The 19,417-nt window shown below is 41.6% G+C and overlaps 2 protein-coding genes across 2 annotated transcripts in view; both read left to right on the top strand.

The window, feature by feature from the left end:
• Positions 1-127: 127 nt before the first annotated feature.
• The window catches only part of LOC126066621 (protein POLR1D-like), a 50,394-nt gene continuing 31,104 nt past the window's right edge, over positions 128-19,417 (top strand). The window contains exon 1 of the mRNA XM_049867900.1: positions 128-212. Within this exon, the coding sequence (XP_049723857.1) occupies positions 187-212 (26 nt within the window). The 5' untranslated portion in view covers positions 128-186. The remainder of the gene's footprint in view (positions 213-19,417) is intronic.
• Positions 129-18,271, top strand: POLR1D (RNA polymerase I and III subunit D). Its single transcript, XM_049867899.1, has 2 exons — positions 129-212; positions 1,209-18,271. The coding sequence occupies exons 1-2, from the start codon at positions 187-189 to the stop codon at positions 1,570-1,572; spliced, it is 390 nt and encodes a 129-aa protein (XP_049723856.1). The 5' UTR covers positions 129-186; the 3' UTR covers positions 1,573-18,271.

Raw genomic sequence — 19,417 nt, forward strand, 5'->3', positions numbered from 1 at the left:
GGGGCGGAGCCTCTAAGCTCCGCCCAGCGGCCGGGCCCTGCCGCGCCGAAGCGGCTCCTCCTCTCTCCTTCCGTCTCCCCTCCTTCCGTCGGTCTTTCCTTCCTGCTTCGCCTGCACGTTGCGCGGTATGGGGCAGAGCCTCCGGTCCGCCAGCACCGCCTGAGGAGCCCGGAACCTGCCGCCGCGATGGAGGACGACCAGGAGCTGGAGAGGTAACGGCCCAAGAGGCGGGCGAGCGGGCAGGAGGAGCGGGCTGCGCTCGGGCCGGAGAGCCGGTGGCAGGAGGCGCGCGGCCAGGCCGGGGCCTCGGCCTCCGCGCCCGGCCTGGCAGGATGGGCCTGACCCGGGGCTCCGAGAAGAGAGGAAAGGGGGATAGACGTGGACGCCTGGGTGGAGAGGGGGCCCGCCATGGGGAAGAGAGAGAGGGTGAGAGACATGGATGGCTTGAATGGACACGCTCCGTAGACTGGTAGCTATCAAGGAGGGGAGACAAGTTATGAGACCAGAGCAAAGCCCCCGAGCTGCTCCTCCCGCCTTAGAACAGCAGGAATAAATAAAACTAACGGGTGACATTCCGCACCAGGCCACTGTTCCCGAGTGGATGGTATTGGGGTGTTCGCACAGACCCAAGCAAGTCCTGTGTTTACTGCTCCCGAGCTTCTCTGTGCAGACTGTTAGTAAAGCCACTTCTCTATGTGCTGAGTTCTTTTTCTCCCTCCTGCTTGACTATTCTCAGACCTTCCATTCCTCTAGTTTCCTTACCTCTTGCAAATGGAAGCCATAGCTGGGCCTGCATGTCGATAATCTGTGGACTTAAATCTGACATTTACACTTAAGCAGTATTTTTTTTCCTATCACTTTCGGTGCCCTCTTCATCCTCCAGCAGGGCCCACCCTATTCTAATCTTATCTCTTTCTTGTGACTCTACCAAAATAATATTTTAGCAAACATTTATGCTTGTGCCTTAAGAAGGCTCTCCTTGTGTCCCTATGGAGGGTCAAATGGAGTAGGGAGAAACTGGAGGCAGTAATTTAAATATTGGTTAAATGAATTTGCCGAGGCAGGAAAATAAGAGACAAATAAATAGTTCTGTGTGGTTGGAGTGGATTAGAGTAAAAATGTGTTGTAATTGTGATTGGTAAATGAAAAAAAGCTAGTCATGAAAACTATTCAGTATGATCTCATTTTTATAAAAAATGTGTGTGTAGAAAAACACAAGGATCGAAGACCTCAGTGGCTGAAGGCGAGAGGAAGACTGCCCTGGAAATGGTCCAGGCAGCTGGAACAGATAGACACTGTGTGACATTTGTATTGCACGAAGAGGACCATACCCTAGGAAATTCTCTTCGTTACATGATCATGAAGAACCCAGAAGTGGAATTTTGTGGTTACACTACGACCCATCCTTCAGAGAGCAAAATCAATTTACGCATTCAGACACGAGGTGGTCTTCCAGCCGTTGAGCTGTTTCAGAGAGGCCTGAATGAGCTCATGAGTGTCTGCCAACATGTGCTTGACAAGTTTGAGGCAAGCATAAAGGACTATAAGGACCAAAAAGGCAATCAGAAATGAGTCTACATTCTAGCCCCTTATGCACCATATGACAAGGATACTCTAGGATATTTTCTTCACGATCATGCACAACCCAGAAGTAGAATTGTGTGATTAAAGCATGATCTAGCCTTCAGAAAGGTGTGCTTCTAGCTATTGACCCATTGCAGCTGTTGGATTCCCTGCAAGTATTTTTGTATTCTTTTGAATAAATTCCCTCTTATTTAAACTGGTTTGAGTGGTTTCTGTTATTTGTAGCCAAATGATACCCAAGGATGAATTTTCTTTTTCTTTTAGCTGAGCCAGTACTGATAGTGAGGAAACTATAAGGAAACCAGGCCTTAGACAAGGACTTTGATCATAGGACTTAAAAGGAGTACACATTCATGGCTGTGATTTGGAGGAGGAAGGGCAGTAGAACATAGCCCCAGATAGACTGGTTGATTGAAAAAAAGGAAAGGAAAGGAAAATTTGGTTTCTTGATAGATATATATATATAGATATGTATGTGTGTATATATATATATTTAGAGAATTGCAGCCTTTGCAGTATTGGGCAAGGTTGGGGGATAATTTGAAAGAATTTTATGAGTTTTGCTTTCCCATGAGAGTTTTAGGTGGTGTCAGGCTCCATCTTTGTGGGAGCTCTTATAGAATAGATGCCAGTTTCTTGCTTGAATTTCAGGATACTGATAAAATATTTAGTCAGAAATGCCCTAAGTATAAAAGTGATAGGAGAATTTGGAAATGAATAATGGTGGTGGTTGAACAACAGGATAAACATAAATAATGTCACTGAATTGTACACTGAAGAATGTTGAAAAGGCAAATGTGTTGTTACATATATATTTACCATAAAAAAAAGAAAATGACCTAAGTTGGCCAAAAGGTTTTTATTATATCAAACTAAACTCATTACTGTTTAGTCACCTCCAACTCATAGTGACCCTATAGGACAGAGTAGAAGTACCCCAGAGTTTCCGAGGAGCATCTGGTGGATTCAAACTGCCAACCTTTTGATTAGCAGCTGAACTCAATCACTATGCCACCAGGGTTTCCAAGGAAGAGAAAACTGAAATGTCTAGGTAACCTTTTCAGTTCTTAGATAGGTCTCTAAGAATAACTCAGGTTTACGTAGAAAAAGCATCGTTCAAGAGAAAGTAAGAAGGAAAATTCTGTCTAGGGAAAATAACTTTTCCAGAAAACTTGAAATATTAGTGAATCCCATCCAAAATCTGTCCTGTCTACCTCTTCAGTTTGTCTCTTGTGCCTGTCCCACCCCCGCCCAGCTCGACTCTTCATTGACCCTAAATACATGTCAACCCTTGGACCCAAGCACTCTAGCCTCCATCCCCCCCTCCCCCGCCGCAGTGCTCTTTGGGGCCTTTATGTTGTTCCGCTTCCTGGAACACTTAGTCCCTCCGTACTCTAGGTCAAAACTTACACATCAGACTCCCCATCCTAGTTTGGGTGCTTAAGTGCTTTCATTACACCCTATGTTTCCTTGTCTTAATGTTTATTGTGCTACTGTTAGTGCTTTTATTTGTCTGTCTTCCTGGTATACTAACTCGTGATCACATTGCCTGGCGTAATGCCTAACCGAGAAAAAAACGATAGTGGACATTTAATAAATACTGGATGAACCTATGTATGTAATTATGGCACGTAGCCTTTCATTCACTCAAATCTACTAACTTGAGTGAACTTGTGGGAGCCAATACTTTGAAAGATGAGAGTGATGTTAATGAAATCAAGAGGACAGAAAAATGTCAATTGGAGTTAATGTTCTGGAGGTTTTTGGGCAATGGGCAACATTAGTGCCTAAGAAGGGTAAACAAACATTAGCATTCATTGAACAAAAGAATGGCTTAGTTTGGGTTTCCCAATAAAGAAAACACACAAAGGACACTGGAGAGGTAAGTTTAGATGGGAGCAGGAATGAGAAAGATTAAAGACATGGAGCAAGGATAGGGAATATTCTTTGGGTGACAGTCATGGATTCTGGAAAACCAATGTCAGTTTATGGGAATTAGCACTCAAAGATGCCCTAAAGGGATAGGTGGAAGAGGTTCAAAACCTTCTCTGCCTCTTACAAAATTTTGCCTATGAGTAGCCCTATGGGAATAGTAAACAGAGTTTAGTACCTCTGAACCAAGGCCTGTTGGAAGATGTAAACAAAACAAAAACCTGTTGCCGTCAAGTCAATTCTGACTCATAACAACCCCATAGGGAAGAGTAGAATTGCCCCATAGGGTTTCCAAGGAGCAGCTGGTAGATTCGAACTGCCAGCCTTTGATTAGCAGCCTGACTGGTTAACCACTGCACCATGGTTCAATAAGTCAACCTAGAGGCGTAGAATGATACAGGCTGAGTCATTCTTACCAGTACCCGTGGGAAAGACACCCACTGGTGACCACTGATGCATCACGTGACTTCATTGCTTCAACTGGGATTTAGTGTCACTGATAATGTGGAGTGCTGTCTTGAATCTGTAGGTGGCCAGTGGAAGAAAATGAGCACCTTCAGAAGGCAGAAGGGGGAAAACTGAGGGCAGGCAAGATAACCAAAAGGCACATCTGGAAGGAGGAAGGAATCTTACTTCCATAAAATCTGTAGAAACCTGAGGGAAGACTGAATTGGTCAAAAAAAGGGTGAGGGAGATGGACATGAATTGTATGTAAGACAACATATGATATATAACATATATGTTGTCATAAATATATGTGCAGAGAGCTGCTCCATAGGGTTTTCAAGGCTTTGACCTTGCGGAAGCAGAAACATTGCCGGGCGCCTCTGGGTGGGTTTGAATTGAACTTTTCAGCTAGTAGTTGAGATACCTGTGTGTGTCTGTATGTGTGCACACACGTGCATACAAAATAACTCGAGCAGTATCTCTCTGATTTGCTCCGTAATGACATTTCACTCGAAATGAACTAATATTAATGATCAAGATCAGAAATTGTTTTTGGCTTTAAAGTAATGAGTCAATTATTAAATAATATGATTATATACCAAAGGCTTTTAAAAGATAATAATTCTTAATACTTGACTAGCACTTCCCATTTTCAAAGCACTTTACAAACTATTTATAAATTGCACATAGCTGTAACATCTAAGTACTCTGATAATTGGTATAACTAAGGTTCACACAGAATCTGGAGATGAAGGGCCGTCTCTACATTCTAACCCAGAGTGTCTTTCATTTCAAGAAATAGGGAAGCGTATCAAGTTCTATGGCCTACCATTCCTTACCCCCTTTTTGTTTCCTTTTAAAATGTTGCTAAGATTAAAATTTTTAAAAAAAGTTACTAAGATTTTAGATAGTCTCCAGATCACTAGACAAACGTCATCTTTTCGGTTAGAATAATTTAGAGCCAAAGGCTGTCTTCTTAATATCCCTCACACCTTTTCTTTCCCCGTATTGAAATTCCTCCCAAACCTAAATTACTGGATTTATAATTGTTTAATCTACACAACAATTATGTATCGTAGTGGCATTTGGGAGTCTCTGGTGGTGCAAACTGTTAACGAGCTCAACTGCTAACCCAAAGGTTGGAAGTTCAAGTCTACCCAAAGGCTCCTCAGAAGAAAGGCCACTGAAAGCCTTATGGAGCATAGATCTATTCTGACACACATGGGGCTGCCATGAGTTGGAATGAACTCTATGGCACCTGGTTTAGTTTCGTTTTTTAGTGGCACTGTCCTAAAAATAAGCCTGTCCTAACAGGCCTTCTGTGGTTGTGGAGAAGGCAGACAAGAGTTGTCCATATGAAAAGAAAACAAATTGAATTTACAGTGAAGTGCTCTAACGTACAGTGCAGAGCGTTCCCTGCTGAGCACAGCGTGGAATGGATGAGAAACACTGTTAAGCACTGCTTGCTTAGTGAGCACCCACTCTGTGCCAGCCTCAGCTTAGGTACCGGAGATTGCAGACAAGACAGACGTAGATAGAGTCTGTGCTCCAGGACTCGTGAGCATTGAACTTGGCAGACTTGTAAAATAGTGTTCCTTCCCGGTGTAGAGGAGCCATTAGAGATTCTTGAGCTAGGGAATGCTTTTTGTTTTTCAGTCCCATGCCAATGTATGAAATGGATTAGAGGCAGGAAATACTGGAAAACAGCAGTGAGTTGGGGGGCATTTGTAATAGTCTAGGTGTAATTTAAGGAGGGCAGAGTTGTAGAAATGGAGATAAAAAGATGAATATGAAAAATTGCTTACAAAAAGAAAGTAACAGATTCAGTATAAGGTTGAAGGTGAGGGAAGGGTTGAAATGCCTCCAAAGGTCTTCGGGTTCCCGTATCCATGTCCTTTGTTTTTCTGTCCGTCCCTCAGAAGCAAAAACCAGTACAGCAGGACTTATTATCTGGTCTCCTTCCCAACCTGTTCTTACTATTAGGAGTCAGTGAGCGCAACCACCCTTACCTTCTTCCCCTCATCCATGTCAGAAAATTGAAAGCCAGTGCATAAATATGTAGAGTAATTACAGATAGTGATATAAATGGGAAGTAAAAGTGACAGTGGTGGGGAGAGAAGACACTAGGAGATTGGGTAGTTAAGGAAGGCCTTTCTGAAGAGAGAACATTGGAGCAGAGAGAGACCAAGGATAAATAAGTCCAAAAATTTTTAAGGGATAGACTTAGATTATCCAGCAATGAAAAAGCAAAATTATTAATGCTTTTAAAGGAATAAACTTTGTATTTCAGCTTTGTGTGTGGTTTTTATTAGTATCTAAGTTTATATGATCTATCTTTCAGCCCTTTAATCTGTTCATGTATTTACTTAATATTTACAGTGAAGAATATTGTATGTAGGATATTGTGTGTAGGTTTGGATTGGTAGGTATTTAATGTATATTGGGGCATTTTTGTTGTTGGCAGTGAGAATATACACAGCAAAAACAGGCACCAATTCAAGTTTCTAAATATACATTTCAGTGACATTAATTACATTCTTCTAGTTGTGTAACCATTCTCGCCCTCCTTTTCTAAGTTGTTACTCCCCAATTAACGTAAACTCACTGTCCCCTCAGTTTCCTATCTAATGTTTCGAGTTGCTATTGCCAATTTGATCCTATATAGGAAGACTTCAGGAAATATTTCTGGCCTAAGGTTTAAAGATTATCTTAGAGCAGTAGTTTCATGGGTCCATCCAGCCTCTGTGGCTTCAGAAAGCCTGAAGTCCATGAGAATTTGAAATTCTGTTCTACATTTTCCCCCTTTTGATCAGGATTCGTCTATAAAATCTTTGATCAAAATGTGCCAGTAGTGGTAGCTGGGCACCATCCAGTTCTTCTGGCCTGGTAAAGGAGGCAGTTATTCATGGATGCAATTAGCCACACATTCCATTTTCTCCTCCTATTCCTGACTCTCCTTCCTCTGTTGCTCCAGGTGAATAGAGACCAATTGTTGTGCCTTAGATGGCTGCTTGCAAGATTTAAAGACCCCAGGCACCACACAGTGAACTAGGAGGTAGAACAGAAACACTAAACACGTTATTAGACCAATTAACTGGGATGTCCCATTAAACCATGACCCTAAACTTCCAAACCAAAGAACCAAATTTCTCAGTAGCTACTCTTTGTGTTTTTTTTTTGTCATTTGTTTTTTGTCAGGGAGTTTTTTAATGGGGCCTTTAAAAAATTTTTTTCTTTTTTTGAGAAAAGAAGTATACATTCTGTAGGAGAGAAGTCAATGTGTTTGCAATCCTGAATATCTTTGGGGCCTAAATAACTGAGGCAGTGTAGCATACGGGTTAAGAGGCTGAGCTACTGGAGTCACACTGTCTTGGTCCTGTACACTTTTTAGCTGTGTGACCTTGGACAACCTCTTTGACCTCTTGGTATCTGAGTTTCCTTACCTGTAAAGTTGGCATAACAATAATACTTACATATAGGAATGCTGTAACTATTAATTTAGAGATATATATTCAAGGAAACCCTGGTGGAGTAGTGGTTAAGAGCTATGGCTGCTAACCAAAAGGTTGGCAGTTTGAATCCACCAGGCAGCTTGGAAACTACGGGGCAGTTCTACTCTGTCCTGTACGGTCACTATGAGTCAGAATCAACTCGACAGCAACAGGTTTATATATATATATTCAGAGTACTTAAAATAGTACCTAGCCTGTAGTATGCTCTCAGTCAATGTTAGCTATTTATGTTATTGTATCATGGGTTGAACAAGCTGCTTTGGTTGATGTTTCTTCTAGGTGAAAACTTCAAAATAAAAAACCTTAGTAGCTGCTATCATGTTTGTTTCATGTAGCCCAAGGCAGCACTGTAATATGAATTTGGGGACCCTTGGATGGAAAATTATCTGTCTGCTAAAGCAGTTCTACTCTGTCCTGTAGGGTCGCTATGAGTCGGAATCGACAGCACTGGGTTTTTCGCTTTTGGTAAAGCCTTTGCTTTTCAGAAAAATATTTTAAAATAGCATTCTTATTATAGGGTCTCTGTGAGTCAAAAGCGACTTGGTGGCAATGGGTTTGGCTTTGGTTTATTTATTAATAGAGATAAGAGGTAAATGGATTGTGTTTCTCTTGTTTCACAAAGAAGTTGAGATTCTGATGGAGCATTTATAATCCTTTCCAAGCTTCAAGATAAAGGTGAAGTAGAAAGGAAAAGCAAGTTCTGTGGCAGATGGATACCTGGTTTGGTGCCAGGTAGCTGGAAGGAATATTGGTAGGAAGCCAGGGCTCAATCTAGTGTCACTTAAGGATTAAACTGCATAAGATAGAGTATATTGACATTTTATCTAATAATATTATTCCTTAGTAAATTCCGTATTTCTTTTTGTGAGGCTCTTAACGTGTATCAAAAAGAGAAGCTACCTGGGTGCTTTTCTAAGCTTCACCATACTGATTTGGGTCAAACGTCCAGAAACTCGTAGCTAATGCCTCAACCAAACCCAGTGCAGTTGAGTCAATTCCGACTCATAGTGACCCTATAGGACAGAGTAGAACTGCCCCATGGAGTTTCCAAGGAGAACCTGGTGGATTCGAACTGTCGACCCTTTGGTTAGCAGCCGTAGCACTTAACCACTAAGCCACCAGGGTTTCCATATGCCTCAACCAGTTGTATTAAAAGGACCCCGAGAGTAAACCAAATAGCCTAGAGCATCTCCATAATCAGGCAGAGACTGGACCAGTTTGGAGTTGGGTTTTTGTTGTGTTTTGTTTTTTCCTTTTTCAGGGGGCTGGGAGAGGCTTTCTTCCTAGGGCCCTCTCTTTCAAGGCAGTGTTGTGTAGAGGTTAAGGGCAAGGACTCTGAAGTCAGAGGGCCTGGTTTCAGTCCTGGCTCCACCACTTCCTAGCTCATAAATGTGGGCAAGTGGCTTAACCTTTCTGAGCCTCAGTTTCCTTACCTAGCAAATTGGGCTAATAATAATATCTATTTCATAGGGCTATTGTGAAGAATAAATGAGATAAAGCACTTAGCACAATTCCTAGTTATTTTTCTATTAGTTGTTGCTTGAGCCAATTGGTGGTTGGTAGAGTGTGGTTTTCAAAGTATTGGATGTGTCTCAGGAGTCTGAGAGGGCCCTTACAGCTAGTTTGCATGAGCTGGCCCCTGTCTGTCCTTCCACAACATCACTTGGCAACTGCCTGCCACACTGCCTTTCTCACTTTTCTCAATTATTCCTACTTTGTTCCCATTTCAGGGCCTTAAAGCTTGCCCTTCACTTTCCTGAAACTCTCTTCCTTTAAGTCTTCACAAGGCCTGCCCTTTTCCAAAGCCGTTTACTCACAGAGGCCATCCTTTTCTGCTGTATTTATTAATCCATTGCTGCATAACAAATTGCCCCAAACTTTAGCATCTGGAAACAACGGACATTTCCATTTATTAGCTCACAGTTTCTATGAGTCGGGGCCAGGTGCAACTTGGCTGGGCAATTATAGCTCGGGGTTTTTCACAGGCTGCAATCAAGGCATCATCTCGGCTGAAGTTTTCGCAAGGCCTGCGTGGTGGAGGAGTCGCTTCCAAGCTATCTCCCGTGGCTGTCAGCAGGTCTGAAAAGGCCCACTTCTGAGCTCACGCCATAGGTCTCCCCACAGGGCTGCCTTACAACATGGCAGCTAGATTCTTCAGGGCAAGTGATACAAGACTGAAGCCACAGTCTTTTTATACCATAATCTCAGAAGTGACATCCCATCTCTTCTGCTGTATTGCTTTTGTTAAAAGTGAGTCAGTAAGTCCAGGTCACACTGAAGGGAGGAGATTGTACAAGGGCATAAATACCAGAGCCAGGGGTCATTGGGTCCACCCTCGAGGCTGCCCACCACAGCCACCTTCTCTAAAATAGGAATATCCACCCACATACAGACCTCGATCATTTTCTATCCCGTTCTTGCCTTAGCCATTCATAGCGCTTGGTGTTACCTGACATGATGTTATATCTTTATGTGTTCAGTCTCTAACTCCACTTAAATATAAGCTCATGAGGGCAAGACCTTATATATTTTTTTTGCCTCTGTGCCCCAGCACTTAAAACAGTGCCAGACACACAGGCTGTCATTAATATTGATTCAATGAATGTATGCACAATTGAACATCAGTATCTGGGGGTGATTGCCACAACAGGGAAGAAAACTGTAGAGAGAGGACTGATGACTAGTAATGGCATTGTTTTGTACACTCATCAGCTGACACTTGAGCACTCAGCTAGCTACCACAGTAACAAGCTTCAAGAAGAAAAACAAAATTCTCGAGTGAGGCAAGGAACCATGTCTGTCCTGGGGATTCACTGGAAGAGCTGGGGTGGTATGCTTCACCTTACACTCTGTTTCATTTATGCCTTCTCTGCCTCGCCAAGAGCCTTCGACACTGCCATACTTCACCACCTTTATCCTGTGCTTTGGTCTAAAATAAAAGGCCATCCCTCACTTGGAGATGAGTTCAGAGTATTTGACTCTAAGGTATGCTATTTTGTCGATACCAAATATATCCATATCCCTGACCAGCTTTCTCATAAATGTATGCCATACAAATAGGAGGAGCCCTAGTGGTGCAGTAGTTAAAGCACTCAGCTGCTAACCAAAAGGTTAGTGGTTTGAACCCACCAGCCTCTAGCAGGAGAATGATGTGGCAGTCTGCTTCTGTAAAGATTACAGCCTTGCAAACCCTATGGGGCAGTTCTACTCTGTCTTATGTCGTTGTTGTGTGCCCTCGGGTCGATTCCAACTCATACTGACCCTATAGGACAGAGTAGAACTGCCCCACTGGGTTTCCAAGGAGCAGCTGGTGAATTCAATCTGCTGACGTTTCGGTTAGCAGCCTGAGCTCTTAACCACTAAGCCACCAAGGCTCCCTCTGTCCTGCAGGGTTACTGTCATTTGGAATTGACTTGACAGCAGTGGTTTTGGGTGTTACAAATAGCAGGCCCTACTTGACAGCAGTGAGTTTGGTTTTTGGTATGTTCCAAGCACTGGGATGCAAAGGTGAATCTCTTTTGGTCCCTACCTTCACAGAGCTTGCAATCTAGTTGGACTGAAGAACTGTATTATTGAACTTCTGATAGGAAGGTGGCATTTCTCCCACTCTTTTCACTTCACTTAAAATTGCAGCCCCTACCTCAGCATTCTTAATTCCTCTTATTCTGCAGAATTTTTTCTACAGCGCTTCTTGTCCTCTAATGTATTATGTAATTTACTTATTTATTGTGTTTATTATACATTATTTGTTACACACACACACGGTATAGCATGAGTTCCGCTTGAGTAGAGATTTTTGTCTGCTTTGTCCACTGATGTATATACAGCTCCGTAATAGATGTCCAGAAAATATCAAATGAATGACTGGAAGGTGAAGTCTGTATTTCTTTTTTTTGCTTTGGCTGTCCTAAGAGCTGAACCTGAATTGGAAAGGCTGAAATAACTATTCTGTAAGCTTCAGAGCTGAAAATCCCAGATTGATGGTTGCATGTCTGTCTCCATAGTCCGCATGTATAGATGAAAACAGACTAGAACCTTGCAGGAGGACCCAGACCTAGAAGTTCATTTGGGCAGAAGGTGGTCAATGACCAGAGAAGATAGAGGGCCAAAGGGATGGCCTGCACAGCGAGAACCAGGCAGATCTTCCAGAGACTGGCCAGTGGCAGGGCAGCCCACAGAGGCCACCTGAGTCAAGAAGAGCTAGGTAAGTTGTTCACATCAAAGAAGGCAGGTGCTGGATCGAGAAGGCCATATTTGGTTGACTGCAAGTAAATACCTTTCTCATTAATGAGACCTGCTAGCAGGGCAGACAGTGTTGGTTTTGTGAGCACCTGTTCCACTTTGTATACCTGCTGCATGGTGTTGATTTGGGGAGTTCAAAAAGTAAAACTGATGAAGGGTTGCTTAAGTTTTATTTTGCCATTGAAAATAGGCTTTCCCTTGCTTTGGTGAAGATTGTTAGAAATGCCTGTCCTTCTGTGACCTGATAGCACCTGAAGGACAAAACAAAGCATGAAATGGAGAGTTTTATTGTTGGACTTCTGCTGTGCCATCTTCATTACGTTAGCTCCACGACAAGATGAATACTGTCTCCATTTCTCCCTGGGTCCTGGTGAGCATTTGGTTCATCGCCATATCCATTACCATACTTGTTAAGTTACATGGAATCTCAGAATAATTTTTTTTTTTTTTTTAATATTGTGTTTTCACTGAACTTTTACACAGCAGTTTAGGTTCCCATTCAATAATTTCTACACGAGTTCTTCACTGACATTGAATATATTCTTCACAGTGTGTCAATATTCTTATTTTTGTTCTGGTTATTGTTTCCGTTAATCTTGTTTTCCTGCCCCTTATATTCTCATCTTTGTTTTCAAGTAATGCTGACCATTTGGCCTCATATAGGTGATTTTTTAAAGGAGCATGGTACTTATTTATTATTTTTCGTGCCAGTTTATTACTTTGCTACAAGATGTCTGCAAGGATTAGTTTCGGTTCAAGGTTTGAAGAGTTATCTCAGGGTAATATTTCAGGGAGTCCTCCAGTCTTAACCAGTCTGGTAAGTCTGTTTTGTTTTTAATTTGAGGTTCTGTTCTACATTTTCTACTGTTCTATCAGGGTCCATATATTGTGGCCATGATTAGAATGGTCAGTAGTGGTAACTGGGCACCATCTAGTTCTTCTGGTCTCAGGGTAGATGAGGCCGTGGTTCATGTAGCCTATTTGTCCTGTAGATTAGTTTCTTCTTTAAGTCTTTGGTTTCCTTCTTTTCCTTTTGCTCTGGACAAGTAGAGAACAATAGTTGTATCTTAGATGGCCCTCGCCAGCTTTTGAGACCCCAGACACTGTTCACCACATTGGATTGTAGAATATAACTTTATGAACTAGATTATACCAATTGACTGAGATGTCCCATGAGATTATGGTCCTGATCCTTTTCAGAATAAATTTTAATTGAAACAGATTGCAAGTAAAGGATCACATGTCATTGAGATTCCTCATCTAACAATGTTTCAGAGCTTGGTTGGCCTGTTTACTTAAGCATAAACCCTGGTGCTTCGAATACCTAACAAGGCTTTTCTTCAAAAGTGGTTAATATAAAATTGGGGGTGTAAGCTTCAATTATCACTGCATTCCCTGAAGGTAAGCAATAAACAGTACAATCGTCATGTTCTTTGTCCGTCAAAGTAAGAGTTAGATTTATATTCTGCATCAGACCTTGTAATCTAAGCCTTCCAAACTTGGTTCTACAGTCTTATTCCTCATTTTGTTGTTTATTTGTTTAAATGGTAAAGATTGCACTTTGTCCTTTAATAGGTGGAAAAAATTAGAGGCTCTCAGGGGTGACGATTAGAAATTGTTCTGCTGAAGATGCCTGTCTTTAGAGGTGTCAGCCTGTAGGCGTGTCCCTGTCTGCTGCCCAGACTTGTAGCAGGCAAGCAGAGGGTTCCCTTTCTAGCTGCTTGTCCTAATAAGTTGGTCCCCATCTGAGAGCAGTGTGTGTCAGAACAAGCCAGGGCATGAGGATGTCAACCAGGCTATTTCTAGCCAAACACAGACAGCCTTACAGACACGTAACTGTGACTGTCAAGTATTAAGACTGATTCACTTAGCCAGGTGGGAAAACCAGTTTACTCCTCCAGGGTAGATAGTGTTTTTCCCATTTCTAGAAGAGGAAACTGAGGCTTGGAGAAGTTAGATAACCAGCCCAAGGTTATACACCTAGTAAGTAGATTTGAACCCAGGACTGCTTGATTCCTGAGGCTCTACTTTTAACCTCCATGGTCCTGCCTGTGTTGCCTCTCTCAAGCACACAATGAAGATAACAAAGCTTTGCCCCAGCATATGCCCCAGTTTGGGAGACAAAATTGTTGACTTATAATCCTTATTTATTTTTAAGCTCAGGCTGAGACCTGTTGGAAATGGGTCTGCTTTTTGTAAACGCTAACCATGAAAGGAGTTGATGAGTTAGGAAGTATCTGGTTAAGAACTCAGATACGGGTTTCCTAATACTTGGTTCATGAAAATATCATTTCCTTATTATTAAACCTCATTGGCATTATCTTTAAATATGTTCATTGTAACTTTTTTTTCCATCTATTTTTATGTACCGAAGTGTTAACATGATCATCCTCAGAATGTAGAAAACACCTTCACAGGTAGGATAAATTAAGGGTTTTTGTTGAAAGGTCTCTGGACATGAGATCAGAAAGCAGATTAGAAGTTAGAGTCATCTGGGCCCCTTGATTGTTTTTCTTAGACAAGTCAACCTTCCTAAGCCTTAGTTGTCTAACCAATTAAAAAAAAGGAAAAAATAACCCACTGCCATTGAGTCAATTCTGAGTCATAGCAACCCCATAGGACAGAGTAGAACTGCCCCATAGGGTTTCCAAGGAGCGGCTGGTGGATTAGAACTGCTGACCTTTTGGTTAGCAGTTGAGGGGATCATAAAGGGTTCTTCTGAGGTTCAGTGAGATAATGCATTATGCTATAAATCACTATGCACATGATAGATATTATATAATATCTGTGTGTTTTATTAATACAGATAAACAACAACAACAAAAAACCCATTGCCATCAAGTCAGTTTTGACTTATAGCAACTCTACAGGACAGAGTAGAACTGCCATATAGGGTTTCCTAGGCTGTAATTTTTATTGAAGCAGACCGCTACATCTTTCGTGGAGTGGCTGGTGTGTTCGAACTGCCGACCTTTCAGTTAACAGTTGAGTGTTTAACCATTGTGCCACCAGAGCTCCTCATAAGCAAGAAAACCAAACCCAGTGCCATTGAGTGGATTCCGACTCATAGCAACCCGCTCTTCATAGATACCATTAATCATTTTTTAAAACTTCTTAAAATGATGCCCTATGTTTGTACAGTGCTTTATAGTTTTCAAGCATTTCCTCATGTATACCAAAACCAACGACAATGGGTTAGTGGACCAAAACCAAACCCGTTGCCGATCCCAACTCATAGAGTAGAACTGCCCCATAGAGTTTCCAAGGAGTGGCTGGTGGATTCGAACTGCCATCTTTTTGGTTAATAGCCAAGCTCTTAACCACTGCACCACCAGGGCTCCTCTTCACATATAACCCATTGCTGTTGAGTCAATTCTGACTCATAGTGACCCAACAGGACAGAGTAGAATTTCCAAGGAGCAGCTGGTGGATTTGAACTGCTGACCTTTTGATTAGCAGCCATAGCTCTTAACCCCTGCACCACCAGGGCTCCGTGTATAATTGTATTTAATTCCCCCAGAAGAACTCTGAAAGGATAGTGGAAATAGTTCATTTACAGATGATGTGTCCAAGGCTGAGAGAGATTGCCCCAGATCACAGAGCTAGTTAAGTGGCAGAGCTTGACTTGTTCTCTCTCTCTTGTTCTGTGGCTGCTTTCTCATTTTCTTAAGGTGACTTGAACACGTCCGTGATTCCAAACAGAAAGTGGGCACTGCATAATCCCCCTTCTAAAAGCATCAGAGATATTTTAGGGACTATATAAAGATGGAAACCCTGGTGGCATAGTGGTTAAGTGCTATGGCTGCTAACCAAGAGGTGGGCAGTTCAAATCCACCAGGCGCTCCTTGGAAACTCTCTATGGGCAGTTCTACTCTGTCCTATAGGGTCACTATGAGTCAGAATCAACTCGATGGCAATGGGTTTATATAAAGCTAGAGCAATTATTGGGTAATTCTGGCCAGTCTGGATTTTTCCTGTAAGAAAGTCTCCTCTGAAGCTTAAACCATCCAGAATGTGTCCCTGTGTTGCTCATGTTCACTAGGGAGTTACCCCGCTGCCCACTTTGCACGGAGTGGACCTGGTGCAAGGATGAAAGCAATGAGTTGTTTTAAAAGCTGAAGAACCAGGAACCACTGGCTTTCTTTTTGTACATGTGAGGTAGCAGGATTTCATATAATTTCTCTCATTTCTGATCATGTATTTCATAGGTCATGGCAGTTCAAGGTAATTCTATTTTAATTAGGTCTCTGCCATCTTCCTGTTAGCCCTTTGAAATCTGAGTTTCCTCAAGGGACTCTGTTAGCTCTGTCAAGTAGGGCAGATCTTTTGATATCAAGTACATTGTACACAGGAAATTTCCTCTGAGTTATCATAATAAGATAGAATTTTCTCTATATTATTGGGACCAAAAAAGCATCCCCCAACTCTGCATCAAGACAGATACTGCAAAAGTAAAAGTAATATTCTAGAAGCTTGTCTTTACAGAATATGAATGAAAGAAAAGGGTCATGTGATGGGGGAAAAAAAAAGTGTTATTTTGCCAAATTCAGATACCTAAGTGAACCATGTTGTCCTTTCCAAGAAAAGGAGCTAACCTTTCACAGGCACTGCTTTGCACTTGGCCTTCACATCTCTTATTTAATCCTCACAGGGCATCTAGGAGTTAGAGGTTGCTGCTTCGTTTGGCAGAGGGGAAACAAACTCAGAGGAGGCACGCGACTTGCCCTAGAGCACACAGTTGGCTAGTGGAGCTGACGCCCACTGTACCACAGTGTTTTCCAATGTGGAACGTGATTTCCATACTAAAGATTTTTGCTCTGTTGTGCCTTAATGTTAATAATTTAGATAATTTTTACATAGGTTTCTACTTTTATGTGATTAAGCAGGCCAAATGTGTTCCAGCTGCACTACTGAGTTCAACTAGGGCCGGGTTTCCTAGAAACCACTGCTGGGTGGACAGGAGCCCTCATGGAGAAATGCTTAAGAGCTCAGTCTGCTACCCGAAAGGTCAGCAGTTCGAATCCACCAGCCGCTCCTTGGAAACTATATGGGGCAGTTCTACTCTGACCTATAGGGTCACTATGAGTCAAAATCAACTTGATGGCACACAACAAGAATCGCTGGGTGGAGCTTGCTTCTCTTCTGTTTCAGAACTTGCTATCAGAAGCATGGTTGCATTGGGATAGTGTTCACATTGGTAAACGTTGTGTTGTCCTCTAAAGGTGATGACCCGAGGTTAAAATATAATTTAATATACCCTCATAATTTCTCCCCAGGATGAAGAAAACATGCCATCCTGGGTTCCAAAACAAAAAGAAATGCTGATAATTTTGAGTTAAAAATTTTTTTTTAATCAGAAAGCTACATAGTCTAGCAAGTTATTAACCTTGCTAAACCATAATTTCCTTGGCTTTATCTAACAAAGTTAAACTAGAAAACCCCTAATATTTGGCAAACTTGTAGCTTACATTTTTATACTTTTCCTTGAAAAGTATAGTAAAAAATAGGCTTGTATACTAGAATTTGGAATCTCTGGAAAAACTGAGCGTGTAGGAATTAATTTAGAAGTTTGGTATACAGCCCAGCACCTATCAAGCAAATGCTGAGTGAGAATTGTGGATTTAGGAGTTCAGCATTTCAGATGACATTTGGAAGTATGGTTCTGAACATTTATGTCGAAAACACGGTGCCTGTTTTTTTAAGTAGAAAAATATATTAGACCTTGGGAACAGTCCAAATTATGTTGTTTGGATAATCAGCATGATCTTTCTCTCCCAGAATTAACCAAAGGACTTAGACATTTTACCAAAAAGGATATTCAAATGGCCAACAAGCATTTGGAAAGATGCTCAAAGTCATTAGCCATTAAAAAACCAAACCCATAGCCCTCAAGCTGACTGATAGCGACCCTATAGAATAGAGTAGAACTGCCTCATAGGGTTTCTGAAGAGAGTGGTGGATTCAAACTGTCGACCTTTTGGTCAGCAGCTGTAGTTCTTAACCACCACACCACCAGGGTTTTCTGTTAACCATTATAAAGATACAAATCAAAACCGCAAAGAGATACCACTTCACCCCCACTAGCATGACTAAAATTTTTTAAAAATTCGGAAATAACAAATGTCTGTGAGGATGTGGAGAATTTGGAACCCTTACCCATTGCTGGTGGGAATGCAAAATGGTACAGCCACTGTGGAAAACAGTTTTGTGGTTCCTCAAAAAGTTAAAACAAAAGATTACCGAGCAATTCCTCTCCTAGGTATATACCCAAGAGACTTGAAAGTAGTGACACAAACAGTCACGTACACACTAGCGTTCATTGCAGCACTGTTCACAACATCATGGAACAACATAAATGTCCATCAACAGATGAGTGGATAAACAAAATATGGTGCATATGTATGATGGAATACTGCTTAGCCATAAAGAGAAATGTCCTGATGCATGCTACAACATGGATGAGCCTTGAAATCATGTTACGCTGGGTGAAATAATCAAAACGACAAATACTGTATGATCTCATTTGTATGAAATAACAAGAATAGACAAATATATAGAAACCAAAGTTTATTAGTGGTTGCCAGGGGTGGGAGGGAGGGGAGAATGGGGAGTCATCGTTTAGGAGGCACTAAGTTTCCGTTTATGGTGATGGAAAACTTGGCAACGATTATGGGTGATGGTTGCACAACGCAATTAAGGTAATTGATATCACTAAACTGTACACTTGAAAAATGTTGAATTGGCAAATGTTGTGTTATATATATTTTTACAGCAATTTAAAAAAGAAAAAATTATCCCCTGCAGTCTCAATTATGTATGTCATTTGTTTTAGCTCAGTTCTAAACTCTTTGTTTGCATTGTTCCATCCAGTTAAACTGTAGCTGTGGTTCCATTCCTAGGGAAACAGTCACTGTGGAATATGCTTTCATATTTTCCTTCTTGGTTATATCATCGGCTGTAAGTAGTTTATAAGTCTCAACAAGAAAGTGCTGCTTTCGAGTCTGCTTGCTCTTGATTGTCTTACAGCGGTTTCTGCCACCAGAATGACCAGTTGTGTTCCTGTCTGTGGTGTCTTTCTTTGGACAGCCTGTGTTGGTATGATGTTAATTTCAAGGTTAAGTTAGTTAGTAATGGAACTTTCCTCACCTTCAGCTTTTCTCCTATAGAGATTAGTCCACTCCTGCCTGTTCCTTCTCCTCAATTTTCTCTGCAGCTTCCTAGGCGGTTCCCCTTGGGCCATTGAATTTAGCATCTGTAAGAATGTATTTGCATTGGACCAGGCCCCACAACCTCTGCCAGCTAAGAAGGAGGCATCCTTGGAGTCTTTAAAAGTAAATGTGAAGTGTCATTTGCATAGTTGTAAAGTTTTGGCTGACTTTAACTACTATGTTATAGAAATATAGTTTGTTTTTTCCCCTAAAGCACTTACATGGATATTGTTGTTGTTAGATGCCATCGAGTCAATTTTGACTCATAGCGACCCCATGTGATAGAGCAGAACTGCCATATAGGGTTTTTATGGGAGCAGATCACCAGGCCTTTCTCCAGCAGAGCTGCTGGATGGGTTCAAGCCATCAGCCTTTTTGGTTGGCAGCCAAGCTCTTTTAACCATTGTGCTACCAGGGTTCCTTACATTATATTAACTGAGATTTTTCTAATTGTAAAATGGGGTAAAAAATTGCCTTGTCCTACTTAAATTC

This window comes from Elephas maximus, chromosome 23, assembly GCF_024166365.1.
Source record: "Elephas maximus indicus isolate mEleMax1 chromosome 23, mEleMax1 primary haplotype, whole genome shotgun sequence".
Lineage (NCBI taxonomy): Eukaryota > Metazoa > Chordata > Mammalia > Proboscidea > Elephantidae > Elephas > Elephas maximus.